A 17,199-nucleotide genomic window follows, 5' to 3' on the forward strand; every position below is an offset into this window, starting at 1 on the left:
ACGAGGAGGGCGGCCTCCGCATCGTTGCCCCCGAGCCAAAGGGCCGGAGGAGCGGGTGCGAGGTGTCGAGCGGCCGCACCTCTGCGCCGCTGCCGCAGAGGGAGCGGCCGCCGCCGGCCGCCGCGGCCCCGGACGACCGACGGCAGAGGAGGGACACCAGCCCTCGCGGGCGGCGCCCGCCGCCGGACCCCGCTTCGGCCTCCGGCGCCAGCGGTGCGGGCGCGGGGAGGGGCGCGGCGGGAGGAGGGGAGGGGAGGCGGACGCCGGAGGGGAGGCGGACGCCGGTGAGGCTGAGGGCGAAAAGGAGAGCGAGAGCTGCGACGGCGACGCCGGCAGCGGAGCAACGGCGGCTGCCGGCTGCGCGGGATCGGGCGAAAGAAGGCGGGAGGCCCAGCGCGCAAGTTGCGGTTGGACGATCGTCTCGCTCCCGTTCGTTCGGTCCTTGCGATCCGTGGCCCGTCTGGGACTCGGCGTCTGCCCGCTCCACCGCGGCCTGATCCGCCAGCCCTGCGCCCTCTGCTACCGCGCCCAGCTGTTCGTCCCCGCAGAAGGCAGAGGCGGAGACGGAGCCGCGGGGCGTGGCAGCTGGCGTGGCAGCCGGCGTGGCTGCCGGAGTCTGCGAGCTGCCCGCGTCGGGCGAGTTAGCGGAGAGGAAGCGGAGGAGCGGCTCCGGGCCGGCGGCGGAGACGAGCGAGACGGGCAGCGCAGAGAGGTACGCGCGGAGCAGACTCTGCATCGACGCGGCGCGCGAGTTGAGGAACTTGAGCTCGAGCATCTGGTGGGCAAGGCGCAGTCCGTGCGAGGAGAAGTCCGGGATCGGCACTCCCGACGCGCGCAGAACGTCGGCGTGCTTGGCATTCAGCTCTGCCACCAGGATCCGCAGGTCGCTCCAGCGTCGGCGGATGCGCCACTCCCTTTCGCCCTCGCTGACGAGCACGCGGTAAACAGCGTATGGGCGCGCCTCTCCGCAAAGCTCGTGTCCCTCCACCGAGCAGAGCACCACCACCTCGACAGGAGTGCCCACGACGGCTTGGTTCACAAGCCGTGGCATTCGTGGCTGGGCGGAGTTTAAAAACAAAGAAAACGCGGGCGGCCCAAGTGGCGCAGAGCGAGGCGGCGAGAACCGAGCGAGCACGTGAGCCCCGTGGCTCCAACCAGGCCCTTCCTTTTATGAGCAGGTGTGACGCCGCGCGAGCGACGCTCCGAGATCGCCCGAGATAGCGCGAGATCGCCCGAGATCGCGCGGCGCGGCCCAAGGCGAGGTGGATGGGTTGGGAGGGGGGGGCACAAGTGCTCAGTGCGGTAGAGGGTCAGTCCGGGGCGCAAGAGGTGGCCTGTGAGCCATCCGGCTTACATTTACCCTGCGTTGTTGAGCCAGGACTCAACATACTCGTTCTGTTGCCATCCCAATCTGAGAGAGAGAGAGAGATTTTTAGCAATACCAAACAACTCTAACACTCACACGTCATTTGGGGCCTGGAGCCCTGTTCACGCGCGCGCGAGACGTGCAGACAGGGTTGCCAGGTGAGAGCGAATGGCGCGGTTCACGCCTCGCACAACAGAGAGAGAGATGCGCTCTGCATGGTGGGACATAAAAGAAAGCGAGTACTTGGGCGAGTAGGCCGTGCGGTCAACGCTGCCGCGCGCGACTTTGCGCGCGAGGCGGCGCAGCTTGAGAACGGCGGTGGGCGAGAAGCCGCCGCCGAACGTCTCGTGGAGCAGCAGGTTGGAAGTTGTTGCGCTTGACAAAGATCGCGTCGTGGTAGAAACCGCGATGCGCCTTGACGTAGCCGTGGCCGTTCTTGTGGTCGAAGGGTTGGCCGGGTTGCCCGCGCGCCTTGCAGCCCATGTTTAGGCGGCGGGCCTTCTCTTCGGTGTTGCCGAAGGCGTAGGAGTGGCCAACGGAGGCGGGCGTGCCGCCGCTCGAGGCGTTGCCAACGCCCGCCGAGGAGGTCTTGAGGAGGGGCGTCCAGAGCTTGACTTCATTCACCTCATCGCATCCTCCCGGGCCAGCGTGGGGTTCCGCGAGGTCGACCTTGTACCCCTCGTTGTACTGCCGGGTGAGCTCTGGTTTCTCCTTGTCACCGTGCACGACCGGCGCGTTGGCCGGGGCGCGCATCGCGTCCGCCCAGGCGGCGAGGACGCCGTCGTGGGGCCGCCGGTGGTGGGCCTTGTTGTAAAGGTAGTCGCCGAAGAAATCGACTGGCATGCCCCGCTCGAGCGCGACCCGAAGGGTGGGAAGCGCCACGTTGTGTTTGTGTTTGCCAATCTGTCTGTCTGTCACTCCCCTTTCTCCCGGCCGGGGTGGGGCGCGCGCGGGGGCGGCAGGTGTGCGGCGAGTGTGCGGGATGTCTGTGGGCCCGAGAGCGATATGCCATGTCCGCCTTGCGTTGTTTCATAACATCGAAGGCTAAGCTAAAAAAACAAAGAAAAAACGGCAATTTTTCGGTGCTGGTAGCCCCCCCAAAACAGGCGCGCGCAGCGCGCCCAGGGGCGCCGCAGGCGCCCCAAGCGGCGCGGAGCGCCGCCGCAGGCGGCGGACAGCAGGGGCCCGGAATTAAACGCCATTTTTGGTTCCGCGGTTTTGCCACTAACATTGAAATCCGGTACAAAACGACTTAGCCGAAACAGCTGACAGGCAGACAGAGAGCACACACGTTCGAGACGGGGGTGCGCCGACCGCCGTCGCGGACCCAGTAGAGCTAGATGGTCCCACAGGACGCGCCCTTAGCCTCTGAGCTCGTCCTAGACGTTTTAGGGGAAGCGTGGGCAGACCAGAACGCGGCCACGGCGACGCTCCGAGGCTGTCAGCAGCGCTGGCGGCGATCGTGGCGACGGCGCCTCGCCGCGGCAGCGGCACAGAATCGAGGAGGTGGCGTTGGTGGCAGCATCAATGAGATATGAAGGCGGCCGCAATGCTGGTGGCGCCTTCGAGGGCGGCGGAGAGGGCGGTAGCAGCGACGGCGATCGAGTCATGTGGCAGGGGTGCGAAGATGCAGCAGGGAGGCTTGAGTTAGCGACGCGGGGCGGTGGCGTGCCAGCAGGTAAGCGGCGGCGGCGGAGAGCAGGTGCGCGAACTAAAGGCCAATCTTGAGATATCCATTTTGCACCACCTTTGGATTTCTGGTACAAATTGACTTGTGGATCTTGAAGGCACGCGCAAGAGCGCACCGTGCAAGTTGAATGAACCTCGGCTCAAAATGCGGATCTCGCTGCCGCTAAGCGTGGCATCGATGATCAAACGAGCGGTGACAGTAGCGGTGGCAACGGCGGCAGCGTCGACCGGAGCACCTACTGCGGTGTGAAATGTGAGCTGGGAGGCGGGAGGCAGGGCCGGAGGCAGATGCAATAGGAGCGGGAGAGTGAGATCGTCAGCCAGCACGGCAGACCTTTACGGCGCGGCTGCGGGCGCGTTTGCAGTGACATGCGCGATCCATGTGGTAGCAAAGGCACGGCGGGAGTAGCGCGTATGCAGGCTGTGAGCGAGGGTGGCGCGTCGCGAGTGGCGGTGCAGCTAGTCGGTGGCGCGGGTGCTGGCGACCGGCGGAGAGATGCAGCCGGCGCGAGAGATGACCCTGCGGAGAGGCGAGGTGACGGGCGAACCGCGACGGTGGGAGAGGGCTGAGCATCGGCTTCACCGGAGGCACAGGAGCCTCGCACGCCCGACCGTGACGAGAGCGACCTAACGCTGCTTCATGAAGCAGCGTTAGGTCGCTACCAACACCGAATGGGTACCCTCCCGAAAAAACTCACGCTCGTGCGTGCGTGCTTCTGGCGTGCTTGCGTCCCAGAGTGCCCTCGCGCAGAACCAACGCAGCTCTCACAACTCATCAGCACTCCGTTCTCGTAACTACCATCCGGCCGCAATCGGCCCTCAGTGCCGGCCACGGGACCGGGAATGGGCGACGCTGACGGCCCGGAGGAGAGACCTGCGCTGCTCAGGACACTCGGCATGCGAGTCTGCGAGACTCACTCACACCGGACGCGGCGCATGCGGGTGGCTTGCAGCGGGCGGCACAATGCACGCGCTGACGGAAGACGAGATCTGGCACGACCCGTGGCAAGAAGCAGCTGCTGAAGGTGCCGTGCGACGGTGGATCGAGGAGAAGAAGCACCGGTCGTCAACTACACTACGCAAGCTGTGCCGCCTTGGCGAGCCCCGGGATGTATCCTCGTGCGGCCTTTGGCGTCTGCAGGTCTTGCTGGAAGAACATGCGCTCCTGCCGCCAGGCCTCGCCGTGCCCGAAGATGTTTAGCGCGCCACGCGTGGCGCCGCCGGGCTCGTCTGCGCCGGGCATCCGCTTGAGGGCAGAGATGGAGGGCCACTGCGTCTCAACCGGGAGGGGTGCAGGCCTTCGCCTCGGATCACCTGCACGTATTCCTCCGGGTCGGAGCAGATGTAGATGGTGCCGTGCACACCTTCTCCGACGCCAGGAAACCCCATCGTACAGAAATGGCCCATTTTGGAGTAGCCGTTGGCGAACATCAAATAAATGTCCGGCGCATTCGCGCGCGCCGCCCGCCGCTGCAGATGCCACACGTTGTCTGCCGGGAGGTTGAGCATACTGCCAATGACAGGATATGATCGGAGGCCAGGTGCCTGAGCCACGGAGCTCTGACGTCGAAGCAGCCGGCCCATGATGGCGGCCGCCCGGCGTCCCGCCTTTGGTGCGCAATTCATCTGGTCGATAGAGAGCGAGGCCCAAGCGCAAACCGACATTACCACGAGAGGACCACCATCGCCGCCACCCTGGCGGCGGCGGCGCGCGAGCCGCCGCCCGCGCCGCCGCCCCGGGGACGTTGGGGGCCCCGCCGCAAACCCCGTGCACCACAACCCCAGCGGGCGAGTCAACCGGCCCCGCGCGGCCGAGCAATCAGCGCCTCCGAGCGCGGCCGCGCGCACCGCCGGTAGGAAGACCGGCGGGCCGCTCTACGGCGCGGCGGCCCCCGGTGGCGGCGGTCGGCACTACCAAGCCGACCCCGCCGCGTGCCTTCCGCAACCCTCGGGCTCCAATGCCATCCATACGGAAACCTGCCCCGCGACACACTTCTGGGAGAAGAAGCCCCTCCGCTGCGGCAGCGTCTCGGACCTCTCCGACAAATCCCGGTCACCCCGACCCCCCTATACCCCCAACCCCACCCACCGGGCACAAACTCCCACATCGATTCACTACACCCCGCACAGCAGGCCGCGCCTCGTCATTGCTGCGCTCGGCAGATGCGCTCGGCAGATGGGGCACGTGTTGAGCTCCGCGAGCGAGCGGTATCCGGTTGAGTTGCTTCATCTGAATGTGTCGGCGAGCAGTTTCTCGTACTCTTTCTCGACTCTTTCTCGGCGAGCAGTTTGAAGGCGGCGTCAGGCTTCGGGCGGAAGAGCCCCAGCGAGTGCTGGTACTCCAGCGTGTGGTAGTAGCGCTCCGCGGTCTGCTTGTAGCTGCGCGGCCCCCCTTCCTTGCTGTCCAGATAGTCGTGCATGAGCATAAGCGTGTTGCGATGCGCCAGTTTGAGTGCGTACATTGCACACGCCTCTCGGAATCGGCCATCGATCAGGATGAGATCGTAAACGCCCTGATCGCCGAATGCGTTCGGTCAACATGGCGATGCGTTGCTCCTGGTGGCAACGAACATAAATTACTATACCCCGCCACATCGAAATGGAGCAAAAGGAGCCTTAAGTTCTCAGGGCCCTCACGGCCCGCCAATGGCAAACCCGACTCCCTCCATACTGTGTTTCGCCTTCCTATCTATCTATCTATCCGTCCGTGTGGCGCCGCCCGATGGTGCCGGGAACCCTATTCCGGAGCGATTTTTTTTCCCTAGCTAGCTAGGGTTAGCGTAGCTCGATCGGTCACACCGCCATCGCCGTCGGGGAGAGGGGGGACGACACTGCTTCTGCAGCGTGCACCTCGATCCTGTACCGTGTTTGTTATGACCCCCCCCAATGAACACACCAGTGAGGGTGGGCGAGACGATCGAGGGGTCCCGTACCATGCGGAATCGACCCTATCCGGTGCTCAAGTGCTCAAGGGTTAGCGCAGAAAAAGCCGGCCCCCTTAGCTCCGCAGCCGACCACGAGGAAGGGCGACTTAGGGTTAGTATAGCGGGCGGGTTAGCGGGCCGAGAAGGCCGCCCACACACACCCGCGAGGATGGTTGTGGTGTGTTTGCCTCCCTCCCCGACTCGGACGGCCGCCTCAGAGGGCGGGAATGCTTCCTCTCTCTCGCCCTCTCACCCGCGGGAGATTTTCAGTGTATATGTAGCTCTTACGTACATTTCCTCCCAGTACGTACTTTTAGCTTACTGAACACAACCCCCTCTCCCTTCTCTCCCAGTAAGCTGAAAGAACGTACATTTTTTTAGGGGCCAAGAGAACACAATCTCTCTTTTCTCCCAGTCTCTCTCTCCCAGTAAGCTAGCAAAGTTACATTTTGCAAAGGTAAAACTTACAAATCAAACGTATTGGCCAATTCTGAGCATTTCTGCGAGTCCGGTGCCACCGGCCTGCCTGCATGCCCTCTCCCTGCGAGTCGCTGCGTCAGCAGGGCCCACCTCTCGTGCTGATATCTCTCGTGCTGGCCCCTCGCAGGCATGGCCACGGAGGCGTGGCTCGCCGCAGGCGCGGCTCGCTGGACGATGCAATGGCATGCATGGCATGGCCTGCCGCCTTCGTCCATCAAGGATCCCATCCCGAAAGTAAGTCTCGGCCTTCGCCTTGCACACTGCACCCGGGTGCAATCTGTGGAGCCCTCTGCACTGACCGCTCAAATTCGTTGGTTTGCGCAGGGCGACGATGGGTGGAGCACCGTCGCTCCGACAAAGTCGATCTTGACGGCGAGCTTGGTCGAGTCCGGATCTAAGCCCGTGGACGCCGTGCGCCACTCCAACAAGTACGGCCCCTTCAAGACGGGCATCTCTGGCAAGGCGTCCGGCGGCTCCAAGTCACACCCCCACGCCCGGACGGTGCGTGCACTTGTAGACAACTCTCCTCTGGCCGGCCCTCAATTGTGCTTGACGGTTGTGTGTGCGTGTGTGTATGTAGGGCAAGCCGGTCTCACCAAGGCCGATGGCGTCGACACCGGCCAGCTGCGCCAGCATCTTCCACGTGCTCCTCCTCAACTTCCTGCGGGCTCGCGGCGCGGTTTCGTCCGCCGCCTTCCGCCTCGCCGCCGTCACGGCGTGCCTCCACTTCCTCCCCGCGAGCCCGGCGGCCTCGGCCTTCTCGTCCGCCGTCGCTTCGACGGCGTCCACGCTTGTGAGCAGCTACTCGCCGCTCATCGTGCCCGCCCTCGTGATCGCCCTCCTCGTCATCGCACGCGGTGATTCCTGGCCCGTTCGGAGCGGAGCGGCGGCCGTCTGCCTCGCCGCCGCCGCGGCGTGCCTCCCCGGCGCAGCAGCGGCCACCGTGGAATCCTCCGTGATGACGCTCCCGCTCCAGCCCAAACCGCTCCACCAACAGGAGTTTGAACAAGTCTCAAGCAAGGGGGATGTCTGCGAGCGATTCGGATGGCAGCCCCGGCAGCGTCCGCGGCGCCTCTTCGTTGGGAGTCTGATTGCATCCGAGCCATCTTCAGTGCTCGAATTGACTGCCTCTGAGATGGCTGGCATCGTCTCCTTCGTCTCCTATGTTGACACTCGCCGTCGGCTCGCAGCTTTGGGCTGCTTGCTCAACCCCATCGTCCGAGTCGTGCGCAATCTCGCGTGACCCACCCTCCTCTTCCCTTGCACGCGAGGGTTCTCTGATTGTATATGTGGACAGGGGGTGTCCTGTCCTCACGGCGTCGGCGCATGTGTGTGTTGTGGTTCCCAGTGTGGGGCCTGTTTGAGCGCCGACGCCGGGGTCGTGTGGCGATGTGCCTCGGGAGCTCCAGACGCAGCTCTCGGGGCACGCCAACCCAGGAGATTTATAAAGGACCAATCAACAAATACAACCAACGATCAGCTGGAGAACTCGGACGCGATGGATAACTTGGTTTTCTCTCTCGTAATGTCAATGCGAGCTTGTTCTGCCCGCCAAATCTCAACCGTGCGCCTCGTTCTTGCAAGCCGCTCTTGAGCGCGGCGTTTCATCCTTCTCAGCGCTATCCACAGCCGTGTCACAGCCTTGATCAACCTGTCCTGTAGCGCAGAGTCCCCATTAGCCTGCGCTGCGATCAGCTGGTGAGTGTTGTAGTTGAGGGGCATTTCTTTTTCTGTTTAGAACTTAGCGTGACACGCTCCCAAGGCCAAGCGTGACACGCTCCCAAACTAAGCGTGACACGCTCCCAGATCGCAATCTCCCCAGGGTTCGGCTCCAGTGTGGAGGGGAACCCCTACCCCCAGGACGCGCGTCTCGGGACCATATGCATTCGTTGCATTTTGCGCGTGATTGCATTTCGTTGCATTATGCAATACTAGCTGAGGGGCTCGCTAAACGCTCGAGCTCCATGCTGTGCAACACCACCTCCTCACTAATCGTCAGGGGCGCGGAGAGCGCAGTGCACTGCGGTGAGGCTGCGCCGCGGGGGCTCGCCCCCTGCACCGCGCTCAGAGCGGCGTAGGGGAGAGGGCGGTCGGTGGCGGCGGCGGCGAGGCGCGAGGCGGTGGCGGCGGTGGTGCGGGCGGCGGGATGACAGGGGAGGCGGCGGGATTGACAGGGGAGGCGGCGGCCACGAGCGGAGCGGCGCGAGAAGGGGGGGGGGGCGGCTGCGAGGCGCCGGTGAGCGAGGCGCCCGCGCCATCAGAGGGACGCGCCGCTGCGAGATGGAGGGCGGCGGTGACGGAGGCGAGGCGCGAGGCGGCGGCGGCGGCGGCGGCGGCGGCGGCGGCGGCGAGAACGGCGGCACCGAGTCTCGGTGAGCGGCGGCGGGAGGAGGAGCAGCGGCAGCGCTCGCTCGCTGTTGACGGGAGCGCTTTTGAGCCTGGGAGGAGCCCATGCCACTGCGACCGGCGTGTCCGGGAACGGAGATCGCACGCGCGCCGCCACTCACGACGCGCGCGCGATCTTCGCGGAGTCGGGTCCCCAGAGGGAAGCGGTCTTCTCGGCCGACGTCCAGCGGCGCGCAAGGAAGCAGGCGCAGCGGAGGCAGCCTAGCACCGGCTCGGCGCCGGGCGGTTGCGCTGCCCGCGAGCCGCGTCCTGAGCCTCGGCAGCGCGCTGCGCGGCGCGGCGCTCGCGCTGCTGCGGTGCCGAGAGCGGCATGATGGATCGCCAGCTGAAGCTCGAGACTCCTCGGGTCCGCGAGTTCTGGGGGTCACGGGGATAAGCTTCTAGCTGCGGGGCTCGCTAAACGCTCGCCGAGCTCCATGCTGTGCAACACCACCTCCTCACTTACCCCTCCTTTCCACTGTCCCCCCCCTTGCCCTTTGCCCTCGGCATGTGAGGGTGCTTTACTTCTGCTTGTGTGTGTCGTAGCGTGTCTATCAGAGCCCGAACGCATTCCCGTTATCGAATACGGACCCGATTTTTGGAATCTCCACGTACGTAGTACCTACGTACCCCAGGGTACCTAGGCACCTAGCCAAAGTTTCACTTTGGCACTGGTGCTTAGGCCTTGTTCACAGCTAAAGCCCAACTTTGGCACGGCCTGGTTCACAGCCAAAGTCCCCGCAACTTGGCACTACGGGCACATACGGAGCACGCGACAGTGTATCTTGCCGGCTCTGACTCTTGGTCTCTCTCTGCGACGGGAACAGCGGACGATGCGCAACACTCGACTTTGGCGACAGCTGCAGGTTACGAGCGCAGCGCCGTCGCCAGACATGCCGGAAGTAACACTGCACCGACACGTTGCACTGGAGGTAGCGGCCTATGGTCCTGGCCAAAGTATGGGCTTTGGCAAGGTCGACTGTGGTAGGGACGGCGTCAGCGCGATTTCGGAAGCACAAACGCCACACACCACACGCCTGATCGACGTCGTATAGCGCGGCCAAAGTGACGACTTTGGCGACGGCTTCGGCTGCACGTGAAGTGAACGCTACGTCGAGACAACACGGTCAAAGTATAGTCTTTGGCAAGGTCGGCTGCGGCTCTCACCCTCGTCGTCACGAGCTTAAGCACGCCACAGGCCACCAGTCGCCGCGCCGTGCTGCTCGGCGGCTCTGCGTGCGCAGGAGTCCCGGCTGCTGCGCTCCTCGGGTCCGCGAGTTCTGGGGGTCACGGGGATAAGTCGCGTCTAGCTAGACAGCGGCCGTTACGCCTTTCGCAATGCGCGACATTGCACTCTTCCGCGTTGCTCGCTCGCCGCTGCGGAGGACATGGGCGCCGATGCGGCTCGCGCTCACTCGGCCTAGGGCGGTCGGTGGCGGCGGCGGCGAGGCGCGAGGCGGTGGCGGCGGTGGTGCGGGCGGCGGGATGACAGGGGAGGCGGCGGGATTGACAGGGGAGGCGGCGGCCACGAGCGGAGCGGCGCGAGAAGGGGGGGTTTTTCGGCATCTCCCATAACGGGCCGGGAGACGGAGACGGCGTGGACACAATCGTACCAGGCGCGAAGTACGCCGTCGTGTGGGCGCCGCCGGGCGGCGTTGTTGAGGAACCAGTCGCCATGGTAGTCCTTTGCACCACCGACTTGTGTCCCCAAATCGAGTGCCCGCGTGACAGTCGAGCGGCACTGCGAGAGGTGAAGGCCGTTTCGGCGCTGAAGCTCGCCGATGAATATCTCGTCTGGAATGCATGTGGCGTTGCTGCCGTCGAGTTTTGTGTCGAGCCACCGCCCCGCGTAAGGCTGCGCAGTTGACACGTAGCGGATGGACTCGCGTAGACGTATTTTGGTGTCGCCGGGCTGCCAGTTGGCTGCCGTGTAGTCGTCGAGGGCGCGCCACTCCTTCTGCAGATCGAACCAGTTCCAGATAGTCTCGATGGCAGCAAGCGCCCGCGCGTACGGGCTTCCTGATTTGCAAGTGCCATCGATGACTGACTCCGGTGTTGGAAGAGACTCAGAAGTGGGGAGGCTGACGCCCTTGGGGTAGAACTCAGAGATCTTGCCGCCGCGCAAGGTGTAGTAGATGTTGTCGTCGCGCGCGGCTCGGACGGAGGCCACCTCGTCTCGCCTCGCAATGTACGTACTTTTAGCTTACTGGGAGAACTCTCTCTCAATTAGGGGTGCCTAACGTTAATTTGGGGCCTAACAGTTGCGCTATTGTTGGCTGAAATCCTCAGCGTTGTTCAAGTGTTCATCCCAGCCCATGCTGTTACTGTTTGTTACTGTTGTTACTGACTGTTGTTCCGTGGTCAGCAAGCAGAAAATGCCAAAACCCCCGGGTAATACCCGAAAATACCTGGGAGTTTCCGGGTATTTTCGGGTATTACCCGCACTGGACACTAAGAGATCGTCGTGGGTCACTGCCAGGCCTTCCTTACTGTTGTTCAGCCGGCCTAACGTTAGCTACTGTTGTTGGGGAGCCCCACTGTTGTTCTGTTGTTAGCACCGTTCAGCTCCTAACGTTAGGCGACCCTACTCTCAATGTAGAGCCGTATGTGGCTCTTTCTTACGTACATTCCCGGAGGAGGACTGCTGACAGGGGCTCTGGGGGGGCGCGGGGGCCCCCGGAGGCACCGTGCGCCGCGCAGCACTGCGGAAACGGGGCTCTCCGGCTCTACTAGTCTCTACTAGCACCAACTTTCCGATTAAGCTAGGTTAATCAGAGGGCAGATTTGGAGAGATCTCGAGGAGTACACACAGATAGACCCTCCAATCATCAGAAACCTCCGACCTGATCGGTCGTACTGACCCGTGACCGCCGACAGATCACTCCAGACAGCAGACAGGCCGACGTCTGCACACGGCCGGCCGGGCGAGAGGCTTGACACGATCCGACCCTGCGACCCTGACGCTGCTGCTCTAGCTATCAGACATGCGCTGCTGACTGCTGCCACAATGTGCGACCGGTGCTGACCCACTTGGCGGCCTTCCCGGTCAGTGGTGAGGCGCAGTTCAGAGCTGTCGATGGCGCGATGCCGCACTGGTCCCACATTGGTGACACGAGACCACCACGTTTGCCGGTCCAAGAGAGAGGCACCGGCGCTGTCCTGAGAAGGTGCATGGTCCTTCTTGACTGCCCATGCGCGCGAGGCTGCGTAGGCATAGCCTCGAGAGTGCCAGCAGCCAATCCGAGGCAGTTTGTGACGCGCATTGCGTCAGAAGCGTGCACGCGGCTGGAAGGACACCTTCCTACTGGCCGTACGATCAGGTCGTCACTGAATGCTGGATACTAAGGCCGCGAGCTACGCAGGTGATCAATTGTGCAGCATGGCACGGTCAGCAGCGCCGACAGGCTGTCGCAAGGCGTGATAGCATGGCCGAAATTCGCCGAATTCCCATGAAAACAAGTAAAAAATCGCGCAAAAAAGAAACAAAATCTTCCAAAAATCGGCGCCTGCGGCGGGCCATGGGACCCCATCTCCCCCCCGCATGGATGCCCTCTGGGGCCCCCGCGCCCTCCCAGAGGACAGGGGTTTGCGATGAGGAGTTTTTGCAACTACGGCTCTATAGTCAGCCGGAATTCCGGAAACAAATACACCGCCTCAGAGTCAGACACGTTCCAGAGAGCAGAGTACCGAAAAGTAAGAGAAGAAAAATCGTCAGCGTCTCTCACCCCACCGCAAAGTCGCGCTCGCTCAGCTCCTCCTCCTCTGCCACCGCCGCGCCGCCGCCGCCCTCGACGGCTCCCGCAGAGCTGAAATTTAGTACCCGCAGCCGCCGGCCCCGCCGCCCCGCCCAGAGCTCGCCCGCCGCGGCGTCGCCCTTCGCCGCCCGGGGCCGCAGCAACGATGACCAATGCAGCGCCAGCGCGGCGTCCGCTGCGGCGGCCGACGCCGGCACGATCCAAGCGGAGCCGTCGCCTGCGCCGTCCGTGCCGCTGCCGCCGTTCGCGTCGCCTCTGCCCGCGCTGGAGGAGGTGGCCGTGTCGGGTGGCGTGTCGGGAGCCCCCCACTCGTACCCTGCGGGGGGCGGGGCTGCGGCGACGGCGCCGCCGGAACCCACAACGTTTCCGGAGCCCTCGGCGCCGTCGGCTTCTAGCGCGGCCTCTTCCCCAGCCGCTGTGCCCGCGCCCGCCTCCCCAGCCGCCGCCGCCTCTGCCGAGCCAGGCATGCGTGTCAGCGAGGCGACCACGCGCATGCGCAGGAGGTCGGAGAGCGCGCCATCCACGTCGAGGCGGGCGCCGCCAGTCTCGATCGACCGCCGCGCCTCGCGCTCGAGGCTCCTCCTGTTCACACCCACACCACGAGTGAAGACACGCCGTTGCCGTACTCCCGACAAGCCCGCCCGCCGCCCCCTCCTCTCCAGGGGCGGGCCCCGCCGCCGCCGGAGCCAGTTCAGCAGGGTTGCGGCGCGGCGCGCGCGCTGCGTAGCGGCCTGCTGCTGCAGGTAGGGCACGACGGAGGCGGCGCCACGCATGGCGAGGTGTGAGGTGCGGAAGCGGTTGAGGAGCAGCTCGTACCTGCCCGCCGATCTCGAGTGATCTCCGCCAATCTCAGGTGATCTCGGGTGGCATCGCGTGGTCTCGGGCGATCCCGCGTGGCCCTCGAGCATCTCTCGGGTGATCTCGTTCGATCTCGGGGGACGGCCACACGCACCGCGTGAGGGCGTTGTGGTAGCCAAGCGACGTGCGCAGCAGCCAGACGGCGAGAGAGACGCCCGCGATGACCTGTGCATGGCCGCTCGCGCGTGAGGAGACGCCGTCGTCCACACTCTCGACTGGCGCGGGCCGGGGCGCGACGTTGAAGCACGGGCGGCCATAACCTCGGGTGACCTCGCCTTCTGTCTCCGTCTCTGTCCGTCTCTGTCCGTTTTCGCACGCACCTCCTCCTCTCTCTCTCTCTCTCCCTCCCTCTCCCTCTCCCTCTCCCTCCCCCCCCCTCTCCCGTCCCCTCTCTGTCTGTATTCACGTTGAGCCGCGGGCGGCCACCCAGGAGCGCGCGCGAGGCCCAGAGGGCGTAGCCGAGGGTGGAGAGCGAGATGAGGTCGAGCCTGTGTGCAAGGCACCGGGGCGTGGAGGAGACGCTGCTCACCAGCCGAGGGCGGAGAGCGGGGAGGGGTGTCGAGCCGCAGCGCGTCCGCCGCGCGGAAGCACACGCGCGAGCCTACTCACATGCATCGGCCGCTCGAGGGCAGGCTGTCCGCACCTGTCGGCGCGCAGTACACACGCGCGAGCCTGGCAGGACCACGCCGAGGTTGGCCATCGGCACCTCCTCAAAGATCTCCATCTCAATCGACGGCAGCGACGACGGCGGCGAGGATCGCCGCCGCTGCCCCAAAGCGCCCTCGCGCTCCCCTCGCCGCCGGCCAACCAAGACGGAAAGGGCGTCCCGCAGCAACCGGCGGGGCGGATCCGCGGCGGGCGGGCGGCGGCGCCAGATGAGGAGCACTTGCTCGAAAGTTGGCTCGACGAGCTCGCACTTGCGGAAGAGGGACGAGGCGAGCCGCCGCTTGCCGCCGGTTGTGCCGATGGACACCTCGTCCGCGATCGAGACCCGCTCGACCAGCTGGCCGCCTGCGCCGCCGCCGCCGCCGCCGCCATCGCTGACCTCAAACGGAGCGAGGCCGTCGAGCTGCGCCGACGCGTTGAGGCCGGCCGCGTAGCGTCTGACGGCGGCGAGGGGAGAGTCGGAGAGCCACCTACGCACGGATGGAGGACGCTGCCTCACAGCGTGCGGTGAGGTGCGAGGCGGAGGACGGCCGCGCACGTGTTTTGGAGATGGACCGCTTTCTGCCACCAGAACCGGTCGACCACCCTCTCCACTCCCGTCCCGCGCACAAACGCTAGGATGCGCCCTCCGAACGGCTCGCCCGCGGTCGCGCCGCCACCGCCGCCGCCGCCGCCGTCGAGCCGCTCCCTCACAACCTGCTCCAGCGACGGCCTCAGCCCAAGCGCCTCGCCGATGTTTTCGTCGAGTTCTGCCAGTCGTGGCCGATCGAGCGCGACGCGGAGGAGATACCCCGTGTTGAGGGCGGCGGAGAGGCGCATGTCCCGCATCGAGAGCGGCCGCCAGCCGCCCACCTCCAGCCACAACCGCACACCAGACACGTCCATCTCCAAAGTTTCTGCCTCAAAGATCCTCCGCAGCTCGTTCTCGCCCGGCGAGGCTACCGGCAGCGCCGCGCCCGCAGGCACGACGAGCTTGCGCACTCCGATCGAAGAGGCGAGGAGCAGCAGCATACACGCAGACCGATAACACAACCCCGAGACGCACAAGCACAGAAGTCGAGAAGCTATTCACACCTTGAGCACTTGAGCACTGGATAGGGTCGGTTCCGCATGGTACGGGACCCCTCGATCGTCTCGCCCACCCTCACTGGTGTTTTCATCGGGTGGGGTCATAACAAACACGGTACAGGATCGAGGTGCACGCTGCCGAAGCAGTGTCGTCCCCCCTCTCCCCGACGGCGATGGCGGTGTGACCGATCGAGCTACAAGAGGAGCTCGTTCAGCAGGATACGGGGAGGTCTGGCGCACTACCTCACTGGGCCTGAGACCGCCGGGACAGTACCCGTCACCGTCTCGAAGAAGATTCAAGAAGATTCAAGAAGATTCAGACCTCGCAGATCGCCCCAACCTCCACTTGCCCGGTCTGCCTCGAGGAGATCCCGACCAATGAAATAGACGACCGCGGTGCCATGGGCGTCATCAACATGTTTCCGTGCGGCCACACGCACAGTCGAGAAGCTATTCAGACCTCTATCCTTTTTGCTACCCGGTAGATCTATCCTTTCTTTTAACTCCACTGGCGGTCTCATCTCAGTCTAGTGACCTGCCTCCAGCTTCCCGCTGGCAGTCTCTCCTACCACAGGCACACTTGTGGAGCACTTGGAGTGCAGTCATTAACCGCACATCCAGGGCCGGGGAGCTAAGAAGCGCACCCAGCGGGCCGGATGATTGGCATCGGGCTACGGGCTAGAGAGCCCTGACCCCTAGGGGGGGTGCGCGGTGCAGGGCCATAACATGGGTCTCCGAGGGTTAGTTCTGCGCTCCGGGTTTCCCCCAGCGGCGGATTTTTTCCCTCGCGCTGTGGGTCCCCCGAGGCCCGCGAACTATTTTTTTTGCGGCACGCGCACAGGGCCTCCGCACAGGCTCTCACTCCTCCTGCCCCACTCGCCCCGGCCGGGGAGCGGCGACGCGCACCGGGGGCGTCGCTGTGGAACCGCGCCGTCGCCGGCGCCCTCCTCCGCCGCCCCGCGCTCTCGCCTGGCTCCCGGCTGCGCCCGGCGGGGGCGGAAAGCGACGGGCAAAGTGGGCGCTTGGCGGGGACAAAGACGCGTGCGATCGGCTCCCGCCCGGGCCGCGCGATGTCGGAGCTCATCCATGGCCCAGTCGCCGGCGCCGACCTCCTCCCCCCTCCCCCCTCAGGCACTCCTCGCTGAGCCGCCATGTCCAAGCGTGGTCGCGCCGGCTCGATGGGCAACAAGTTCCGCACGACGCTTGGTCTGTGCGTGGGCTCGGTGATGAACTGCGCGGACAACACCGGCGCCAAGAACCTGTACATCATCTCGGTCAAGGGCATCAAGGGCCGCCTCAACAAGATTCCCGGCGCGACGTGCGGCAACATGGTGATGGCGACTGTCAAGAAGGGCAAGCCGGAGCTGCGCAAAAAGGTGATGCCGGCGGTGGTGGTGCGGCAGCGGCGGACGTGGAGGCGGGTCGACGGCGGCGGGTACATCTACTTTGAGGGTGCGCGCCGCCCCAGACTAGCGCCCCCAGCGAACACCTTCACCACATGCTAGAGGGGGGGGGTTCCCGACCCCCCCAGCGCCTCCACCACATGCTGGGGGGGGGGTCATGGGGCCGAGGACCCCCCAGAGACTCGTGGTCAAAGGCCCTCCGGGCCCTTGATTTTACACCTCATTTCGCAGCATTTTCGAGGGGGAAATCATCCTTTGGAGCTACATGAGCCTTGAGACTGGTCAGATTCTCCAAGATATTGGACTTTCAGCCACGATTTCACAACTTTGGGGCAAAATCGGCTCTCTGGCGGCTATTCCTAGCCCACGAACTGCTGGGGGGTGCCCACCACATGCTAGGGGGGGGGGGTCCGACCCCCCCGAGGCTTCACCACATGCTAGGGGGGGGGGGCCCGACCCCCCCAGAGGCTTCACCCCATGCTAAGGGGGGGGTGGGGCGTGGAAAAAAACCCGCCCCCCTCCCTGGAAGCGATGTGCGCCTGCTCCCACCCGAGCCCGGGCAGGGAAGTCGGGCGGAGAGGTTCTGACTGGCGACCCCGTCCCCC

The 17,199-nt window shown here is 65.0% G+C and overlaps 4 protein-coding genes across 4 annotated transcripts in view; 2 read left to right on the plus strand and 2 right to left on the minus strand.

Moving 5' to 3' along the window:
* Nucleotides 1–4,130: 4,130 nt before the first annotated feature.
* EMIHUDRAFT_230639 (hypothetical protein) lies at nucleotides 4,131–4,720 on the minus strand (the record flags this gene model as incomplete). Its single annotated transcript, XM_005785020.1, has 2 exons — nucleotides 4,131–4,301; nucleotides 4,376–4,720. 2 exons carry the CDS (start codon nucleotides 4,718–4,720, stop codon nucleotides 4,131–4,133), a joined length of 516 nt encoding a protein of 171 aa, XP_005785077.1.
* A 4,020-nt stretch (nucleotides 4,721–8,740) lies between these two features.
* EMIHUDRAFT_364392 (hypothetical protein) lies at nucleotides 8,741–9,179 on the plus strand (the record flags this gene model as incomplete). Its single annotated transcript, XM_005785021.1, has 2 exons — nucleotides 8,741–8,831; nucleotides 8,905–9,179. Coding segments are annotated over 2 exons (366 nt in total), but the record flags the coding sequence as incomplete, so codon positions are not given.
* Nucleotides 9,180–12,565: 3,386 nt separating this feature from the next.
* Nucleotides 12,566–15,134, minus strand: EMIHUDRAFT_112235 (hypothetical protein; the record flags this gene model as incomplete). Its single annotated transcript, XM_005785022.1, has 4 exons — nucleotides 12,566–13,181; nucleotides 13,961–14,058; nucleotides 14,101–14,593; nucleotides 14,662–15,134. 4 exons carry the CDS (start codon nucleotides 15,132–15,134, stop codon nucleotides 12,566–12,568), a joined length of 1,680 nt encoding a protein of 559 aa, XP_005785079.1.
* Nucleotides 15,135–16,319: 1,185 nt separating this feature from the next.
* The window catches only part of EMIHUDRAFT_418142 (hypothetical protein), a 1,588-nt gene continuing 708 nt past the window's right edge, over nucleotides 16,320–17,199 (plus strand). Inside the window, exon 1 of the mRNA XM_005785023.1 lies at nucleotides 16,320–16,643. Within this exon, the coding sequence (XP_005785080.1) occupies nucleotides 16,343–16,643 (301 nt within the window). The 5' untranslated portion in view covers nucleotides 16,320–16,342. The remainder of the gene's footprint in view (nucleotides 16,644–17,199) is intronic.

Source organism: Emiliania huxleyi (assembly GCF_000372725.1).
Source record: "Emiliania huxleyi CCMP1516 chromosome Unknown EMIHUscaffold_165, whole genome shotgun sequence".
Taxonomy (NCBI): Eukaryota; Haptophyta; order Isochrysidales; family Noelaerhabdaceae; genus Emiliania; species Emiliania huxleyi.